This window comes from Vicia villosa, linkage group LG4 (assembly GCF_029867415.1).
Source record: "Vicia villosa cultivar HV-30 ecotype Madison, WI linkage group LG4, Vvil1.0, whole genome shotgun sequence".
NCBI classification, from domain to species: domain Eukaryota; kingdom Viridiplantae; phylum Streptophyta; class Magnoliopsida; order Fabales; family Fabaceae; genus Vicia; species Vicia villosa.
In genome coordinates this window covers 177,650,407-177,671,689 of record NC_081183.1, presented here as the reverse complement: position 1 = coordinate 177,671,689, position 21,283 = coordinate 177,650,407, and the positions used below count along the sequence as shown (strand labels likewise).

General features: G+C 33.0%; 2 protein-coding genes, 1 long non-coding RNA gene and 2 pseudogenes across 3 annotated transcripts; 4 read left to right on the top strand and 1 right to left on the bottom strand.

Annotated features, from left to right (window-relative positions):
* Window positions 1-5,427: 5,427 nt before the first annotated feature.
* Window positions 5,428-9,548, top strand: LOC131596120 (metal-nicotianamine transporter YSL3-like). Its single transcript, XM_058868691.1, has 8 exons — window positions 5,428-5,508; window positions 6,157-6,573; window positions 6,656-6,828; window positions 7,086-7,183; window positions 7,275-7,409; window positions 7,521-7,710; window positions 7,811-7,925; window positions 8,487-9,548. The coding sequence occupies exons 2-8, from the start codon at window positions 6,198-6,200 to the stop codon at window positions 9,440-9,442; spliced, it is 2,043 nt and encodes a 680-aa protein (XP_058724674.1). The 5' UTR covers window positions 5,428-5,508; window positions 6,157-6,197; the 3' UTR covers window positions 9,443-9,548.
* Window positions 9,549-10,578: 1,030 nt separating this feature from the next.
* LOC131596125 (uncharacterized) lies at window positions 10,579-11,699 on the bottom strand. Its single transcript, XR_009282155.1, has 2 exons — window positions 11,528-11,699; window positions 10,579-10,935 (listed from the first exon to the last, which is right to left on the bottom strand). It is a non-coding gene; the product is annotated as an uncharacterized LOC131596125 (long non-coding RNA).
* Window positions 11,700-13,988: 2,289 nt separating this feature from the next.
* LOC131598390 (F-box protein At4g22390-like) lies at window positions 13,989-15,974 on the top strand (annotated as a pseudogene).
* A 1,452-nt stretch (window positions 15,975-17,426) lies between these two features.
* On the top strand, window positions 17,427-18,419 carry LOC131596124 (glutathione S-transferase T3-like). Its single transcript, XM_058868695.1, has one exon. It carries the CDS (start codon window positions 17,427-17,429, stop codon window positions 18,417-18,419), a length of 993 nt encoding a protein of 330 aa, XP_058724678.1.
* A 270-nt stretch (window positions 18,420-18,689) lies between these two features.
* On the top strand, window positions 18,690-19,991 carry LOC131596122 (uncharacterized; annotated as a pseudogene).
* Window positions 19,992-21,283: the final 1,292 nt, after the last annotated feature.

The window sequence follows — 21,283 nt, the reverse complement described above, 5'->3', positions numbered from 1 at the left end:
TAAAAATCTCCCTCAAATGTGATTCCACAATGTTCCCCCTCACACTTATACCACCGTTGACACCAATGAGACACCACTTCCTGGACATTTCGATAAAAGTTAGTCGGTCATTTTCTCGAACCAAAGGCTCATGATACAATATGTTGGGAGAGTTTTTCACTAGGGAGCATTGATAAAAGTTGAAGATTATGCACCTTTGTGAGAGACACCACTTATCCACCTAAAACCTTAAGATTGTAGGTGGATAAGTTGTGTGTCTTTCACAAAGTGTCTAGTCCTACACTATGTATCAATGCTCCCTAATGAAAATCTCCCCTAACAAATGTTATCAGAGCCTTTGGTTCAAGAAAAGGATCGACTCACTTGTATTGAAAAGCCCAAAAAGAGGTGTCTCGTTTCCCAAGAAGAGGTAACGGCAGTACAAGTGCAAGTGGGGGAGCATTGTAGACTCACACTTGAGGGAGAGTGTTAGATTAATAATGCAAATGTGCGTAAGTGGGGAATTAGTCTCACATTGGATAGGAATGTGGTGACTTGAACATTTATAAGTGGGAGAACCCACTCACCAATCGGCTATCACCTTAAGGTTTTAGGTGGATAAATGGCATTTCTCTCACAAAGGTGCATAATCTCCAACTTTGTATCAATGCTCCCTAGTGAAAAACTCTTCCTAACAATTGGTATCATGAGTCTTTAGTTCGAGAAAAGGACTGACTAACTTGTATCGAAATGCCCAAGAAGTGGTGTCCCGTTGCAAGGTGTCAACGGTGGTACAAGTGTGAGGGGGAACATTCTAGACTCACACTTGAGGGGGAGTTTTAGAATAATAATGCAAGTGTGAGTAAGTGGGGAAATGGTATCACATTGGATAGGAATGTGGTGACTTGAGAATATATAAGTGAGAGAACTCACTCACATATCCTATTAAGGTTTTAGGCGGACAAGTGATGTGTCTCTCACAAAGGTGTTTAGTCCTACACTATGTATCAATACTCCTAGTCTCCTAGTAACTCCCTCAGTAAATGGTATCATGAGCCTTTGGTTCGAGAAAGGAACCAGACTTTGATATCATTTGTTGAGGGGGTTTTTAACTAGGGAGCATTGATACATAGTGTATGACTAGACACTTTTTGAGAGACACACCACTTATCCACCTAAAACCTCAATGCTCCCTCACTTGCACTTGTATTGCTGTTACTTCTTCTTGGGCAATGAGCCATCTCTTCTTGGGCTTTTCATACAAGTGAGCCAGACCCTTTCTCGAACCAAATGTTCTGATACCATTTGTTGGGGGAGTTACTAGGGATCATTGATACAAAATTATAGATTATTCACCTTTATGAGAGACATATCACATATCCACCTAATATCTTAAAGTGATAGGTGAGTGGATTCTCTCCCTTATATATTCTCAAGTCACCACATTTCTATCCAATGTGAGACTATTTCTCCACTTACTCACACTTGCATTATTATTCTAACACATACTTGATACTATACATAGTTTAGAAATCAAGTTTATCAAATTTAAGAATAAATTTGTAAATAATAGCGAAAAATATTTGACATCTATTTAAAAGTACTTAATATTCTGATCAAAGTATGCAAAAAATTTATTTATTCTTCATAAACATCAAAGCATACCAAAACAAAATGAAAAATTTAAAACGAAACAAACATGTTATGGAAGTAAGTAAGCGATTAGTCCTAACATTCAATAGTATACTATTGTTTTTATTTATTTATTTGGTGATGATGTAAATCAAGAATGAAATTTTCTTAGTGTTATTCGAACAATTATCCAATATTATGATAATGAATTTTTTCTTTGTGTGCTTTATTTTTCATCTTTTGTTTGATATAGAATTATAGGTTTTGAATTTTTTTTTCCTTCTAATTTACATCGTGTTTTATTAACTAAATTAGTGGAGAACCTTAAAAAAAATTAAAAATTGTGTTAATTTTTCTCATTGAGTTATCCTAAAGAAATTAGGCTGTTTCTATTTAATTGATTGTTTTAATTTCTTCATTAGAGCAAAGTACCTCAATCAAGGAACCCCAATCTTACTTTTATATATGAAAAATTCATGTTAAAAATATTTGAGATGACAATGTTTTCATCACAATCACGATATTGTAGCAAAATGTCTTTATATAATCTCTTTTGAATGAATGAAGTTCTCTAAATATCTTTAATCATCCTAAATCCAAACATAATATCTTAAACATTTATTAAATCTCAAGCACAAGAAATAGATGTGAAAGACACGCAGCCCTAAAGTTTATTATCAATTAAATTAAGAGGTGCAATGTAATGAACTGATTGATAAAAAAAGCGGTTGATTGATAAGGTAGCTGATAGTTTATAGCTTATAGTTGATAACTGATGATTAATTATTTATAGCTTATGGCTGATGGTTAAGACTGATAGCTGATAAGCTAATTGAAGTGTTTGGTAAAATTAGCAAGTAACTTATAAATGTAAAATGACATAAAAGATATTTAATACATAACTATTTTATTTTAAATTAAAATAAATTATAAAAGATAAAAGTGAATTATTACTGAAATAATAAGGATAAAAAAGGAAGAAAAAAATGATAAATATAAGCTAAAATGCTATTTGAAATAACATCTGGAAAATAAGTTATAAGCTAAGCTATAAGCTCGAGATGAAAAAACTGTCAAAAACAGACCTAAATTGGCATATGAACTTATAAGCTATAAACTCAAAATTGTGTCTTCCCAAACAGAACCTAAGTTAATTAGGTGGATGTGAAGGTAGTCTATGTGATTTACCCAAACATTGAGATGTACAAAAGCGGGTTATACTCTTATTACATTGCTTCATGGCACATCACTATTTCTTCTTAAAATATTTCTAGTTCAAATTCAATTTCATGTCCAACATATTATGATGTTCGAGTATAATATGTTGGACATGAAATTGAGTTTGAAGTAGAAGTATTTTAAGAAGAAATAGTGATGCCCATGAAGCAATGTAACATTCTATTTTCCCAGCTCATTATTATAACTAAATCGGAGTTTTTTCACAAACTCTTTTACATAAGATGTTATACATCTAGAAACACACATTTATTGATAATATAACACTGAATTTAAACAAACATGCATCGCAATATTTTAATGCATACATTTGTACTTATGATGTTTACACGACATCTAAGTTGTATTTGGGATGTATGCACGACATCCAACTCATCTGATATCTTCGCAACATAAACATAATTAAACCCTTCCAATTTAATTCTTATAATAGTTTTCATAACAAAATTAAAAGCACTGACTCGTGAGTCTTCTCCAAGTGCTATCACACCAAAATATAAAGCAAATACGAGAGCATATATTGTCTCTCAGAAAATCTCAGCATAAAACAAAGAATTTGCTCCTTGGTGTTACATATCAAAGCATAATCAAAGCTAAAACGAATATACTAAAAGAAATAGTTCCAAGAGCTAACTTCCACTCACACAACGTCTCAACTCTTGTATATCTGCACGGTGCTCATGTAAAGACAACATTCAAATAGAAGAAGTAAGAATTCATTTCAATAATAACAATATAGAATGTAAGATAGATTAAAATGTCTACACAATCATACGCAACATATCACATTCTTACACCTAAATCGTCATCATCAACATCATCTACAACAACATCATTATCACATATAGCCATATTTTACGCATATATTTCATTCATGTTATGCGACTCACGACAATGACAACAACTCATATGCATGTGGTACCAACTCAACATTTAATTCTTCTTATGAACCGGGTCCACCCTTCTAGACCTCAGATCCACCCTTCTAGATTTATGAACACATCCTTCTAGATTCGGGACAAGTTACCAGTCCACCCTTCTAGACTTGCAACTCGCCTCTTTCAACAACAACGACACAAATGATTCTTGACATATAATTGATGCAACAACTCAACAACTACAATTCGTATTTACATTCCCCCTTCGAAACATAAACAACAACGATTATGTGTTTCCACATAATTATCCACAAGTATCAATAATATGCCCAAATACATTCGCCAACAAGTTTTATTAACAACACATAATGATCACAACTTAATAATCATGTTTCACACCACATCAATATCACAAAAACATCACCAACACCTTAACAATATTACCATAGCATCATCAACATATCACATCATTATCACACGACATTATTACAACAATGCAACGATTCATCAACCAAATACATAACCCAATACTTTTATCAATACAATGGGAATATGAATATTATTTAAATATTTCAATTATCACAATCATGTTATAGCCCTGGGTGTTAGCGTTCTAACACTTCAAACGACACATCATTTGGTTATACGGATAAAAAATTATGGCTAAAATCGTCGAACAATGCAAAACGAACATTATGGCGTTCTAACTCTATGTTTTTCAAGGTTATTAGTTCTGGTTCTTGCATCTACTTTGGGTTATTGCATCTTCTTTTGTCTCAGCCTTGTCTCATGGAGCTCCAAGAAACAACACTTTGTGGTTAGGTCAAGCACGGAGACTAAATATCGTGCCTTGACGCACATGACATCAAATTTGTTATGGTTGAAGTCATTTCTCACTGAGTTGCATGTTCCTTTTCTTTCACCCACACTTTTATGTGATAATCTCAGTGAAGTTCTCTTATTTCTTAATCTCATTTTCCATGCTCGTTCCAAACACATTAAGTTAGATATTCATTTTGTTTGTGAACGTGTTATCTCCAAACACGTGAAGATTCAACATGTGCCCAACTCGTTGTAAATTGTGGATACTCTTACAAAGCCTCTTGGCATTGTCGCGTTTCAAGAGCTCAAAGTCATGGCTCTCCCCTCTCCATGAACTTGTGGGAGAGTATTAGGAGAATAACTTAGAATACAAGAAATTTATCTCACATCATTATGAACATGTATAATATGATAGCATCATGAATGGATGGAGTGTAACTAACATAACCATATAGCCATGAAAAACAACTCTAAATACAGAAGTAGAAGGTGTGGTGATTATATATAAGAAAGAAAATTGAATAATAAAATGAGAATAATTCTATCAATTGAGAAAAAAATTGGAAAGAAGAGATAATAATAAATATTTTAAAATATAATGAAATAAATAAATTACTAATTTCTTATTATAAAATATTTAAAAACTATTATAGAACTTTTAAAAAGTGATATATAATAAAAAGAAAAATAGAGTAATATGTACCGATGGAATTTAGTAAGAGTAGTTGTGTCATACTGCAAAAGTGTTCAAATAATAATAAGAAACACAAAAGTAAAAATGATTATTTTGTGTCGTCATATTTTACTGCACTACGAAACACATGATGATTCTGTGTCGTCATATTCAACACATTAACCTTTCAGATTGTTCAAATTCAAACTTTAAATCATAAAATAAAAACTCTTTGGTGGGTTTTTGATATTCTTACCTCACTCACTTCTCTTGTTCATTGGTGCAAAGGTACGATGATTTAGTTTTTTTTTTTCCAACCAGCATTCATAATGTAATTGGAACAAATATTATGAGAGTGAGAGATGACATATCCTAATTGTGGGTGTCTCTCATAATTATGAGATGATATTTGAATATGGTTTTATTTTTTCAACAAATATTTTTTGTAGCTCTCATAGTATTGGAGTGAATTATGTTTGAGGCTTCATCATTCACTAATGATTCTTGTGATAGAGATCTGAATGATTATGATATTTGATGGGTTTCATCCCTAAACTAATTTTTTTTAATTATTAATATACATGCTTTTTTTTATAAGTAATTTAGTGATTGAAATTTCATTGGTTAAAGGTAAATTATTGGGATGTCACGGATTTGAATCCGCGCCCCTATATTCGGATGTCTTTACATTGTTACCAGCTAAACTGCCTTAACAGACACCGTGTCTTTTTCTATCAAAGTCAGTTGTGAAAGAATCTCCGGATAGACTTTATTAAACTATGCTATAATGATGAATATTAAATGTCCTATTAGAATGAGTATCTTTTCTAATTTTCATACTTGGAAAATATAGAGTTGTCAAGTGAAGTAAAGTGATTAGTTGCAAATTATCTACCAACATTGTGATTCTTACGTTTTACTTTACTTGCTTTGAAGATTGATTCACTTATAAGAAGCAGAGAATTCAAGATATTTCAATGGGAAATATAAGCAATGAAGAACAAGAACTTAGAGAGATTGAAAATTTGGAGAGAGAAGATGTAGAAAAAGCTGGAGTTGATGTTGTAGAAGATGCAAGTGGAATAGCACCATGGACACAACAGATTACAGTTAGAGGACTGATAACTAGCATCTTTATTGGCTTAATTTACAGTGTCATTGTGTTGAAACTGAATCTCACAACTGGCCTAGTCCCTAATCTCAATGTTTCAGTTGCACTTCTTGGTTTTGTGTTCATTAAACTTTGGACTAAGATTCTTGAAAAAGCGAATATTGTTTCAACACCTTTCACTAGACAGGAGAATACCATTATTCAGACTTGTGCTGTTGCATGTTACAGTGCTTCTTATGGAGGTCATTATTATGATTTTTTTTCCTTTTCAATTCAATATCACTCTGTTTACAGTTTTCTAAATTTTACTTGGTTCATATGTAGGTGGTTTTGGGTCTTATCTTTTGGGTTTGAATCGGAAGACATATGAGCGAGTCGGAGGAGCTAGTACACCGGGGAATACTCCTGACACCAAGGAGCCTGGAATTGGCTGGATGACTAGCTTTCTCTTTGTTACTTACTTTGTCGGGCTAACAGCATTAATTCCATTTAGAAAGGTATTGAATAAGAATGAATCGGGATTCTGTGAAGTAAAACAATGTTGTCAAATAGCACCTATATCCATAACAGCTCTGTACAATACATCACAATATAAACAAATCAATATTGTTCTCCAATAGACGATCGGTGCTTTATCAGCGTAGCATGGTGGAATTTGACTCGATTAATTGAATATGGCAATCTAAGGTTATATTCTTGAAGTTTACTAGTTTAAGTAATATATTGAATGTTGTTTGCTGTGTTTATTTAACAGATGATGATAATAGATGCTAAATTACCTTATCCAACGGGAAATGCTACAGGTGTTCTTATTAATGGATTCCATACTCCTAAAGGAAATGTCATGGCCAAGTATGATTATAAAACCTATTATGTTATTTGTCCTCTATATTTGTAATTTCAAGATTCAAAACCTATAAAACTAGTTTGGCATTTTTCACAGGAAACAGGTTAAGGGTTTCATGCGGTTCTTTTCATTCAGTTTGCTTTGGTCTTTCTTCCAATGGTTCTATGCTGGTGGAGACCATTGCGGATTCGCTCAGTTTCCTACTTTCGGGTTGAAAGCATGGAAAAACACGTGTGTGCGCTTTAACTTCAACTGCTATAACTCTCTTTTTAGTTTTATGAATAGGAAGATTGAAACATTTGTAAATTGTAATTGATTGGAATGTTTGATTTTTTTTTGCAGATTTTACTTCGATTTCAGCATGACTTATGTTGGAACGGGAATGATTTGTTCACATCTTGTCAACTTATCATTACTATTTGGTGCTGTTGTTTCATGGGCAATTATGTGGCCACTGATTGGAGTACTAAAAGGAAATTGGTTCCCTGAAAGTTTACCAGAAAGTAGCATGAAGAGTCTTAATGGTTATAAGGTCTTAGAATGATCAACAAATGAAGAAACTCTATTAGAGTTAATTTGGATTTGAGTTTTTTCATTTTCAGTCTTAACTTCTTTTTATTTTCGTGGTGCAGGTTTTTATTTCCATTGCATTAATCCTTGGTGATGGACTCTACAATTTTATCAAAGTAATCTATTTTAGTGTCTTAAATTTTCAAGCCTGCGTGAAAAGGAAGAATCGCAGAACAGGTAAATAAATTGCCTGTATCACTTTTGCAATTCATGGGTTTACGTAATAACCAAGTTTTGGCAGTGAGTGTTGTCAAGTATTGGCCACAGCGGATTGTGGTCACAGACTTTTTGACAACCGCCATGGCCAGATCGTGAAGGATGGAAGTGTCATGGTGTTCATATGGCAATTTATTTGTCTTTCTTCTATCTACAATCGATAACATTGAGTTTAGGTTTTAAGATGTTTACTTGCCTTACTAACTACAACTCTACAAGCCTTTATGCCTATATTGTAAATACAAGATACTACCATATCAATAGAAGTAACTGATTTATTTCCAATGAAATTAGTGTATGCTTAGTCGTTATAACTTATATGTTAAACCTCATATGGCTAGTTTTGTGAGGACAAAAGGACAGTATGAGTAAGAAGAAGAATAGGAATTTGAACTGTAAATGACTATACAAACCTTGCTTGTATGAAAAAGAATGACCGCATATTGCAGAACAATAGTTATTTATACACTATAGCCGCTATTAGACAACACTAAATCTAATGTATATATATTTTCACTACAGCTTCAGTTACAGATGATAACCAAGATCAGGATCAGAATCAGAACCAGACTCCAGACGATCTTACCCGCAATGAATTATTTATAAAAGAAAGTGTTCCAATATGGTTAGCATGTGCAGGCTATGTAGTACTCACGGTAATCTCCATCAATGTTATCCCTTTAATATTCCCACAAATGAAGTGGTACTTTGTGGTAGTAGCTTATCTCCTAGCACCCATTCTTGGGTTCTGCAATGCTTATGGTACTGGCTTAACTGACATGAACATGGCTTATAACTATGGAAAAGTAGCACTTTTCATACTTGCAGCCTTAGGAGGGAAAAGTGATGGTGTTGTTGCTGGACTTGTAGCATGCGGACTAATAAAATCACTTGCTTCAACTTCATCTGATTTAATGCAAGATATGAAGACCGGTCATTTGACTTTAACTTCCCCGAGATCAATGCTTGTAACACAAGCAATTGGTACAGCAATAGGTTGTGTTGTTGCACCACTCACATTCTTTCTTTTCTACCATTCTTTTGATGTTGGAAACCCTGACGGTGAATACAAAGCACCATATGCGATCATCTATAGAAACATGGCAATTCTTGGTGTTGAAGGCTTTTCGGCACTACCAAACCATTGCTTGAAATTCTGTTACGGGTTTTTTGCATTTGCTGTGTTGGTTAACTTGTTAAGAGATTGGAACCCTAAAAATATTGGGAAATGGATCCCGCTTCCTATGGCAATGGCTGTGCCTTTTGTTGTTGGGGCTTATTTTGCAGTTGACATGTGTGTGGGAAGTTTAGTAGTGTTTGTTTGGAGTAAGATGAAAAGAAAGGAAGCAAATTTGATGGTTCCGGCTGTTGCTTCTGGTCTGATTTGTGGAGATGGGATATGGGTTCTTCCTTCAGCTGTTCTTGCTTTGTTTAAGGTTCGTCCACCAATTTGTATGAGTTTTGCTGCAAATAACTAGAAGATGTTTTCTTGTAGATCTTTAGAGCAAATATGTATAGTCAAAGGAGAATGTAAATCTTATTTGAAAGGCTTAGGGACGATAAATGTGAAAATGTTTTGAAACTTGAGAGTGAATTGGTATAAATAGTTGTTTTCCTTGAAGCAATTTTACTGATACGTTTATTTATAAACGGAATTTTATCGTACAATAAAAACTATTCCCACAACTCTAATTTATAAGATTTAACATTCATTACTTGAAATATGTTCTTTATAATACCACTCGAGTAGAAACTTCATCGTCATCTCTATTTAGTACAAGTGTTTTTAATAGTGCTTAACACGGCTAATCGATTTTTTTTAGCTTCTGCTTCAAACGAGATTGAAGTGCCAAGCACCCTATATGCCCTCCCTAATGGTTACTGACATATGGTCCCTATTGGTGTTATTACTTTCTTCAACTCTTTTTGCAATGGTTATTTTATTACAAATGTGTCGTCCCTAATGTCTACAATGGTTATTTGTTGTACATGTTTTGTGGTGCCCAGCAAAAGAACAGATTGTTAGACTTAGAATAGACCATAAGGGACCATTGGTACATCATTATGTAATGTGGTATGCAGATGAAATAGTGTCTGAAATGGATTGGGATTGAGACATGGACTTAATGTCTTATATTTAGATCGAGAGTATGATAAAAAGTGAAGATTATGGTAATATAAGTTGTCTTTGGTATTGAAACCTAAGTTTTCATTTGCTCGAGGACTTAGATCGTTGAATAATGACTAAGATGTGTTAACCTTCATTGAAGATGTTAAAGGATTTAATATCATTGATGTTTATGTTGAACACACAGTTGTCATGCCTGAATACACGCATGATGTGGCTGAAGAAGTTAATGTTGAAACGGTTAACGCTCCGGTAAATGTGAATGAACAAGTAAATATGGAGGATGTTCAAGTTGATGTGAATGTCAATATGAATGAACAAGTAAATGTGGAGGATGTTCAATGCATGTTATGACTTGTGACCAGATTACTATGCACACAACACTTCCTGTGATAAAGGGAAGTATTTAGTTATTAACATTTAGTAATCAATGTATTACACAATATGATGTTCTCTATTGGATAAGAAGAAGACAAAAAGAGTTGAAAACATGAAACAACCTTGTATTTATGATGCATTGTTGAGTTCATTTAGCTATTCTAATTTTGCTATGGATACAGAGATGAAAGGTGAAAGTATAGCATGATTTTTAAAGCAAACAACTCTTACACTTTATTAGCATGATATATATTTTCAACTATCTTAGCATGCATGAAGTACATTCTTACACTTTGAAAAAACCATGAGGTTCTTCTCTCAATGACATGAAAATGGTGGTTACCACCAATCTGGATCATCATGTATGTAGCTGGATTTGGATTTTGGATGACAACCATCAATCTGCATCAAAGTCTTTGTACCATTGTCCAGCAGCAGGTGTTGATTGTCTTTCATATCATTTTCCTTAACATGCATAAAGAGTATTAGTATACAAAGTACATAACCATTGTCGTGGAAGTGTGACAATCGTTCATGAACTAGTTTTTAGGAAAAAATACAGTAATTTCTCTCCATGGTATAGTTTCAAAGCAATAATGATTTTTTAAATTCCGCTATAGTTTCAAATCATGTTAGTCCTTCACATGTATGATGCACATACCTCATCAATCTAGCTCATCTCACATTTTGAATTTTAGTGAACTACAATAAACTAGAGTGACCTGTTTCCGACTGCAGGTACACTACTTCGATTCGCCTAAATGAGTTTTGTACTGCAGCCTAATCAGCAATTATAGATTCAAAGGTGGCATCATGTGCAAACCACCCTACAGGTTGATATCATTAGTAAGAACAAATACATAAAATTCTAGCTCAACTCAAATTCGAACAGTGGCCCTAATATTCATCTACATATTATAGCCACAAATTGAGCTTTATTTCAAACATTTCAATGGAGTCACATATTCTAAGAGTTCCAACATCAAACACTTGGTGTTCAATTCAAACAGCTCAATAATTTTCATAATACATAATTGAGGGAAAAATAACAACATACCATGAAGGTCTATATTGATAACAACCTGCAAACAATCATGTAAAAGAAAAACCAAGTACTCATCTTCTGCGACTCGATAGGGAAGTAACTGAATTCCTTATTAAATGGTGGCCTCGGTCTTTTGTTGCTTATGCAGTACTTTCTAGTATAGATGATGTACTTTTGAAATGAAGATTGGTTGAAGACATATTAAGACACAATAACATACTAATATACTAATACACGGATATAAAATTTCTCATACTTGTAGGAATCTTGAGGATCAACAACAAATATAAGATGGCAAATCGAACAAATAAATGCACAAAAGAATACCGATATTTTAACGTAAAAAACCATCAATACGATATTAAAAACAACGAGTTATCCATACAAAAGAAATAACTTCACTATAATCAAATAATGCTTCAAGAGAGTCTTAAAGTGATTCACAAACTAGTGTTAACACCCGCAAATTAGAAAGCAGATTAACTTACAAATAAGAATAAAAAAGCTTAAAAATTGCCCAAATATGCAGTTTCAGTGTAAAGCGGATATCTCTCGGCTCAACCTTGTTTTGAAGATACCAACAGTCAAAAGTTAGATACATGTGTTGTGAACCTGTCCTCCAAATTTGAGCTCAGTTTGACGGCTAATGAATCTAGGATCGTCGATTTAGGGAGACTGGTTGTAGAAAAACATAAATGAGTTTCGCTCATCTTTTCTCTCTTTTGAATCCTTATTCGTGCACTCTCTCTCTCTCTCTCTCTCTCTCTCTCTCTCTCTCTCTCTCTCTCTCTCTCTCTCTCTCTCTCTCTCTCTCTCTCTCTCTCTCTCTCTCTCTCTCTCTCTCTCTCTCTCTCTCTCTCTCTCTCTCAACACTAAAATGACTCTTTCCACTTAAATAAGTGAGACAAATGAGATATTCATATTTAGGTCTTTTTCCACATAGCAAGGGATCCCAAACCCAACAAATCTCCTATATGGAGGAAATCACCAAACCGATGATATCACAACAAACTTCAAACTTCCCTTTTGGTAATGTTTTAGTCATCATATTAGAACCATTATCATTTGTATGAACTTTAGCTAACTCTAACAACTTAGCATCCAAAATATCATGTATCCAATGATATCTCACATCAATGTGTTTGGACCTATTATAAAAAGTCGTATTCTTACCAAGATGAATAACGGTTTGACAATCAATAAATATTATTAGTAAAGAGAGAAAACATCACGTATCATCTTCCATGACTTCAACAAAATGTTATGATCGTACTTATACACACTACATGTCTCCTTTGGGTTTGTCTGGGTGTTAGCACTAAATATGTTGTATGGGGGTATCAGTTAATTATTTAGTTAATTGGCTAAGGATTTGTATGGAAGCTTTAGTGTTTTTCTGATGGCCATATACACCTGCATAAACTGATTAAATGAATTATACAACTTTTTTATTTGTCTTGTTATGGAAGTGCTTGTGTGTAATTCTGAAAAGGTTGTCTATTGGATGGACCGTCTTCAAATCTCCATCCTTGATTAAAGTTGTTTTTCCTTAGGAAGTTGTTGTTCAGATATTTTGCTCAAGCATTTGTTAATTTCCTATATAATTTACTTCTGCATTGGTTGGGGGGAGGGGAAATCCAGATGGATGATCTTCGCTGTATAATTCTCAAAATGCAATCTATCTTTGTTGAGGCGTTTCATGCCTCTCTTTCAGTTTTTATGGCATTTTAAACAACATTTTTTCATCTCATCCACTATTTACGTCAACAACTTGTTTTCTACCAAAATATCATCATTCTTATTCAACTCAATGTTGCCATTCTTTCTCTAAACAAGGTTTTTATTATGTTGTTCCTGATGATCTCTAAGTGTCAATTGCTACATGATTACAATTACATCTTTTACGCTCTTGGACATGAGAGAACCCTCAGCAGTAGCATCTAGAAATAATTATGGTTGTTGTTGCAGCCCATTTTTTAATTTTTGGATCTATGTAAACTCATCGTAAACGTGGATTAGACATCTTCTCAACATCGACTTGTACCTCTCCCATGCTTCAAAAATTGTTTCAGTTGCTCCTTGGGAGAACACCAAAATGACTGTCTTTGTTTCCATGAATTTGTTGTTAGGAAAGAATCTATTTAAGAACTTTTCCCCCAACATATACTAATTCTTCATTATTGATGTTAGTTGGTCTATGTACCACTTCTTTGCTTTGCCAATTAGTTAATATAAAAATAATCTCAAGAATACTGAAATGAATGTCTTTGCTTCCATGAATTTGTTGTTAAGAAATAATCTATTTAAGAAATTTTCCTCCAACATATTTCAATTCTTTATTTTCCATGTTAGTTGGTCTATATACCACTAATTTTCTTTGCCAATTAGTAAATATGGAAACAATCTCAAGAATATTTTTCCTCTACATATCTGAAGCTCCTAACGTCTCAAAATTTTTGTAAAACTTCGCGATATGGGTGTATGGGTCTTTATGATATAAACCTGCAAAAGGGTTAGGATACATAATGTTTAACAATCCCGTTTTCATTTTCATTTGACGCATTACTTTGTGGTCTAACTATGTGTGTCGGGTGTCTCTGACTTTTGTGGCATGGTATGCCATCAAGTTTGTTTTCATTGTTGTTATTGTTGTTCTAATTAATGTTGTTATTTGCGTTAGCCATATTTTCTTGGTTTGAAACATAATGATCTTCTAAATATAGCAATCTAGCTTTCAACTTTTCTTTTCTAATCTTATTAGTGGTTCTTTCGATTTTGTGATTGAACAAAAGTATTCTGCTAGATCCTTTTCCTGTACAAATAGGAAAAAGTTGCTAATATTATTAGAAGGTTGAGTATTATTATTATTATTATTATAATTACTCAAATGATGTGACTCAGTTAGTTAAACGTCATTGAGCTTTTAGAGTAGAATCACTATTTTTACACCGCATAATAATATGTTCTTACAGAGAGAGACATATAACTTAAAGTCGTGAAATAAGTATTTCAATAAAAATTAGTCTAAGAGTGTGTTTGGATGAGATATTTGGAAATTTTAAAGGAATTTAAATTTCAAAGTAATTCAAATGATTCAATTGAAATACATTTATTTTTAAATTTTTTTGTTTGGATGGAGTATTAAGATAATTCATTGTTAGATTTTTGTGATCATTTTTTATTAAATTTAAATTTTTTGAACCAAATTAAAAAATTGAAAAGTAAAGACCAATTTGCAATTTTTAAAAATTTGAAGGACCAAATTGTAAAATTTAAAAATTATTAAGGACCAATTTGCAAATTTTTGGGGTTAATTTTGTAATTTTGAAAAATACGAGGACCAATTTGCAAAATTTGAAGAAATAATAGTAACAAATACATTCTATGGAGTATGAGAGGAATTTCAAATACTTTGACTTTTGGTGTCATTTTAAAATAATTATATTTAACTTAGATAAAATAATCAATAAAATTTCATCATTTTAACAATTCTTCATTTTTGTATTCAAACAATAAATTATGTGCAAAGCATACTCCACTAGATTTTGAAAAGCATTCTTTGTTTGTGTCCACTAGATTTTCATATTACAATATTGTTTGTGTCCTCTTAAAGCATACTCCACTAGATTTTGAAAAGCATTCTTTGTTGTATTTGTTTTCTCGTGAGAGGTTTGACAATAAGATCAAATTAGATTGGCCGCCTTCATTTCAAGATGGTGATTATGATTTTAATATTAATATTTTGGGTTTTGGAATTAATGGTATTCTTTGTATTTACTTCGAAGGCCTTATTTCAAAAGTTGTACTACGGAACCCAACTATTGAGGAAATCAGGGTTATTCCTCTAAATCCAACTGTGTATGTACCATAATATATAACAAATTTTGATCGGCTTCATGGATTTGGTTATGATTATGTTAGAGATGATTTTAAGGTGATTCGATATGTAAACTTTTTTACAAATTTACATTATTTATTAGATGACCAAATCAATGAGTCATCGTCAAAGATATTTTAAGACCCTTTATGGGAGATATATAGCCTTAAAATTAATTCTTGGAGAAAACTTGATTTGGATATACCAACTTCTCCCAATAGTTCCAATGCTTTAGATCAAGTCTACGTTAACGGAATGTGCCACTAGTTTGGAGAAAGTGAAACCAATAATGATAATTTATATTTTGTGTCATTTGATTTGGGTAATGAAGTGGTCTTTCTAACATCCATACTCCTACTTATGGACTATAGTAACAATTTTGAATTGGTGGATACTTATTCAATGGTGTTAAACGGGTTCATTGCTTTGATATCTAGTGATGCACAAACAAATACTTTTCACATATCAATTTTTGGTAAAGTTGGTGTGAAGGAATCATGGAATAAGCTCTTTAGAGTTGGACCATTACCTTGTCTCAGGTATTCTATTGAAATAGGCAAGAACAAAAATATATTCTTTTAAAAAAAAGATGATGAATTGGCCATGGGTGATTTAAGTACCCACACAGTTCAAGAGTTTGGCATTAAAGGTGTGTTCGATTGTTGTCAGGTCGTAATATATAAGAAATGTCTTCTCTTAGTTATAGAATAAGTAGTTCAATAATTTTCTTGCTTAAATTTATGATTATCATTTTAAGGATTATAATTAGTATATAAAAGATTTATCTATTATGCATATCATAATTATTCTATGACAAAATAATATATAGATTATATGAATTTGAAATTTATTTTGAGGATTTAGTCTCTCTTCTTTTTTTGTCATGTAGATTTAGTCTATCTTTATTTACAAACATTGTGGTTTTTGCTTTAATTGTAAGAATGATATTTTATATATATATATATATATATATATATATATATATATATATATATATATATATATATATATATATATATATATATATATATATTGGATGAGTTCAATTTTATGAAGAATTTTTTTATATTTAAAAATTTTGATTATAAGATAATTAGCTGAACTTTATTGAACTCCATTACATGTTGTTTGAAATGTATATTGAGCATCAAGGGCTCGGTGGCAATTCTACAACCATTGAAAATATTATAGTGGAAGTGGAAACAATAAATAGTGGAAGAGCATCAAGGGCATCAATAGGGGTGGCAAAACGGGCCCGGCCCGCGGGGAAAGCCCGTTTTACCCGCATTTTTTCGCGGGGCGGGGCAAGGTTTTAGGCCCGCTCTCTTGTATGTGCCCGCCCCGCCCCGCCCCGTTTTTTTGCGGGCTTTTGCGGGCATAAGCTTTTTCATAGAATTTTACTATTTTTAGGCCTAAAAGGATCAATGCCCGCGGGCTTTCCCCGCCCCGCCCTCACTTTTTTGCGGGGCGGGACAAGGTTTTAGCCCCGCACTCTTCAATATGACCGCCCCGCCCCGCCCCGTTTTTTCGCGGGCTTTTGCGGGGCGGGCCTAAACGGGGCGGGCATGCCCGTTTGCCACTCCTAGGCATCAAGGGCTTGGCACCGTAGTAAAACAATCTTTTGAATAATTTTGAAACAATAAATATAATAAAATATATGTAGTATTAATAATTAATGTATAACAGCTATTTTTTCAAACAAATATGATAGTCAAATTTTTTACAACAGCTCTTTTATAACCGCTCTTTTTTAACGGTAAACTTTTTCCCTATATATTTCAATAAATTTTTTTAAAATTACACTTCAAAATTTATTACAAAAATTTTATTTCAACATTTTTTTTAATGAATCCCAACCACCATAATTCTTGGTTCAATTTTATACAAAATGGTGGCATCCCTCCTCTTATTCCAAATCATCAAAATAATCCACCATTTGGAAATTATCCATATCATACATCCCACTCTCCATATCATACATCACATTCTCCATATCAATATCAACAATTTTCACCCCAAACAACTAATTCCATTATGCCTCGTGAAGTTGATATTGGTACTAGTGGTGTGCAATCAAATGATCAAGAGTCTGAAATACCACAATTTTGCACTCAAGATAGTTTGAAAACTATCAACCTTGATGAAGATGTTGGAACCACATCAGTTGTAAATATACCGAAAACAAGATTTCAACCAAAGGAGGATGAGCTTCTCATTCAGTCATGGCTCAACGTTTCAAAGGATTCAATTGTTGGGGTTGATAAAAAAGGAGACAGCTTTTGGAAGAGAATTGGTGAAGCTTATAATAAACATCGCATCAAGATTTTTCAAGAGAGGAAACCATTGACATTAAAAGGTCGATGGCACAAAAAGATTAACCCCTTTGTTAATAAATTTGTTGGGTGCTACAAACAAGCCATGAATTTAAAAAAAAAAAAAAGCGGGAGCTCCGAGAGCAACATCATTTCAACTGCATATGACATTTATTACCAAGATGAGCGTGAAAAATTTACATTTGAGAGTGCATGGAGATTATTGAAAGATGAACCCAAATGGCTTGCAGGTTCATCAGAACCTTCTACAAAAATAACAAAGAATTCGGCTTCTGGAGCATATTCTTCATCTTCTAACCCTCCAACACCAACAAGCAACGAAGACAATTCACCATCACCTTCTTCGTTACGTAGACCAATCGGTCAAAAGGCAGCAAAAAGAAAGGAGAAAGAAAAGCTAGTGGAAAGATCAACATCTGATGTCAAATTTAATACTTTGCAAGACGACTTCCAAAAGAAAAATGAGTTGATGTCACAATTTGCACGTGATTATGCACTTATTGAGAGTGAAAAAGTTGAGATAGAGAAGAAAAGAATCGATGTAGAGAAACATAAGGCTGGGAGAGATATGGTAAGATTGAAGATCAATGATTTGCAAATACTTTCAAAAGATACATCATACATGGATTCAAGACAATTGCAAGCTCACGATTTATTATGTGACGTGATTAGAAGAGAATATGGGCTTAATTAGTTTTTAGTATATCACTAGTTATTTTTAGATTCCTATGTATTTTTATTATTCAATTTGTAGCCGTTATTTTTAGATTCCTATGTATTTTTATTATTCAATTTGTAGCCGTTATTCCAAGTTAGTATTATTCAAACTAGCCGTTATTCAAACTAGCCGTTATTCAAACTAGCCGTTACTCGTAGCCCTATAAATACTCTTCACATGAGTAATAAGCTTCACGCTCTTTTCCAACTTATCTTCCTCTTAATTCAATATTACAATTCTCTTCAGATGGATCCTTCCAACCCTTCCCACATTGCAAAAATGTTCATGGATTATATGAATGATGGTATGGATGAAGAACTTGTGAGACTTTAATTTGAAAGTGAAGCCCAAAAAGAAGGTGCAAGTTCTAGCAGACCTAGACGCCGAAGAAGAAATATAAAGAGGAACCGTGAAGAAGGACATGAGCGTTTATTCAATGATTATTTTTCAGAAGCACCCGTGTACACAGATGAGCAATTTCGTCGAAGATATCGAATGCATAAACATGTATTCCTTCGTATCGTTGAAGCTCTTGGTGAACATGATGAGTATTTTCGGCTTAAGGTTGATGCAACTGGTAGATCAAGTCTTTCACTACTGCAAAAGTGCACTGCAGTTATTCGTATGCTGGCATATGGATCATCTGCTGATAGTGTAGATGACTATTTGAGAATTGGTGAAACAACAACACTAAAATATGTTGATAAGTTTACAAGAGGTGTTATTAGTATATTTGGGCCACAATATCTACGAAAGCCAACTATTAAAGATGTTGAATATCTGCTGCAAATGGGGGAGGCACGTGGCTTTCCAGGTATGTTGGGGAGCATTGATTGCATGCATTGGGAATGGAAAAATTGTCCCGTTTCTTGGAAAGGGCAGTATGTCCGAGGTGATCATGGTAAGCCAACTGTTATGCTTGAAACAATCGCTTCACAAGACCTATGGATCCGGCATGCATTCTTTGGGGTAGCTGGTTCAAATAACGATATCAATGTGTTGAACCAATCTGATGTCTTCAACGATGTTATGCAAGGGCGAGCTCCCGAGGTCCATTATTCAATTAATGGCATTGAATACAACATGGGTTATTATCTATGAGATGGCATTTATCCTGAATGGTCAACATTTGTGAAAAGTATCTCAATGCCACAAGGGGATAAGAGAAAATTATTTGCCCAACATCAAGAAGGTGCAAGAAAGGATATTGAACGAGCATTTGGAGTTCTCCAATCCCGATTTGCAATCATACGTAACCCAGCTCGACCTTGGCACTTGGATGCACTGAAGCGCATAATGGATACATGCATTATACTCTACAACATGATTGTTGAAGATGAACGTGCCACATATGGTGGCAATTTTGATTATTCTTATGAGCATTTAGGCAGTGACCCGACTGCACCATCAGATGATTCTAATAATGATTTTCAGGAGTTTTTACGCAGAAGACATCATGTTCGTGACAAGGAAACTCATCGACACCTTCAACAAAACTTGATAGAACATATATGGGAACGTTTTGGACATGAGAATAACCATAACTAATAATTATTCTAAGTGTTTAATATATTTTCTGCATGTTTAGTATATTTTCTACTATTAGTTTGCATTAACGTTTACCAAATTTTCAATGTATTTTTATTTTTCCTTTATTTATTTATTTTTGGATATTTTAAATTTTTTATTATATGTTATTTTCTTTTTAATACATTTTGATATAATTATATATATATATATATATATATATATATATATATATTAAGGTAAAATATAAATTTATGATTGAGAAATGTGAAATAATATATTATATTGGGTGGAGTCCATTTAGGCTACCAAATTGGGTAGCTTGGATGTGGATGCTCTTAGGGGCTTGTGATTGAATAAGAGGGTCGAGTACCACAAAATTTCGGGTGCTATTTTGTTAATTCAATGTGCTATTAAATAATCAATTGTAGAAAGTATACGAAACCATCAAGTAACAAAAAAAGAAAAAGATTCAAAAAGGTTGAATCATTTTTAATCAATAGTTTTAATGAAAGTTATTTTTATTTTATCTTTTCAAAACGATATACTCTACATACCCCTTGTAGAACTCTAAAACTCCGGCTCTTTATTTATAAAAGATAAGCAAATAATTTCTCATACATAAGTGTTACACATGCTAGCCATATATCTTTAACAACATCATAAAAAGAAATAGCAGTGGAACTCAATTACTAGCCATACTTTGTCGTCTCAAATAACACAAGGTATTTTATATAATTAAATAACTCAACTTCAAAAGCATAACACCAATAACAAAATATTCTCGTCCTAGTGTTACCATATATCTTTAACAACATCATAAAAAGAAATAGCAGTGGAACTCAATTACTAGCCATACTTTGTTGTCTCAAATAACACAAGGTATTTTATATAATTAAATAACTCAACTTCAAAAGCACAACACCAATAACAAAATATTCTCGTCCTAGTGTTACATATTAGAGCTACGACGAAAACTAAATAACACGGAAAACATTAAATTAGTGCAGAGGCGTCAACTCTATCCTCTAATTTAAACAGCGGCTGCTCTTCTACCTAATTATATGTACTCTAAGAGAGTACATACACCACAAAAAACATACATGGGTGAAAATACGCTCAAAATATGTTAGAGGTGCAAAAGATAGCATGGGTAGCATCATTTATAATAATCATCAATGTATGAATCATTCACAACAACAATCAACTTACAATGCAAATATGCATGCAATGTGATCAATGTAACACCCCGAATTCAATTAAATTATTTAACTGAATTTAATTGTATTTTATTTAATTATTAAGTGACTTAT

Excerpts from the sequence above, each read along its gene's own strand:
- LOC131596120 (XM_058868691.1), top strand. The coding sequence starts at position 6,198 with ATGGGAAATATAAGCAATGAAGAACAAGAACTTAGAGAGATTGAAAAT. Across the intron at positions 6,574-6,655 it reads TTACAGTGCTTCTTATGGAG|GTGGTTTTGGGTCTTATCTT; the intron begins GTCATTATTATG and ends GTTCATATGTAG. Across the intron at positions 7,184-7,274 it reads AAAGGAAATGTCATGGCCAA|GAAACAGGTTAAGGGTTTCA; the intron begins GTATGATTATAA and ends CATTTTTCACAG.
- LOC131596124 (XM_058868695.1), top strand. The coding sequence starts at position 17,427 with ATGCCTCGTGAAGTTGATATTGGTACTAGTGGTGTGCAATCAAATGAT.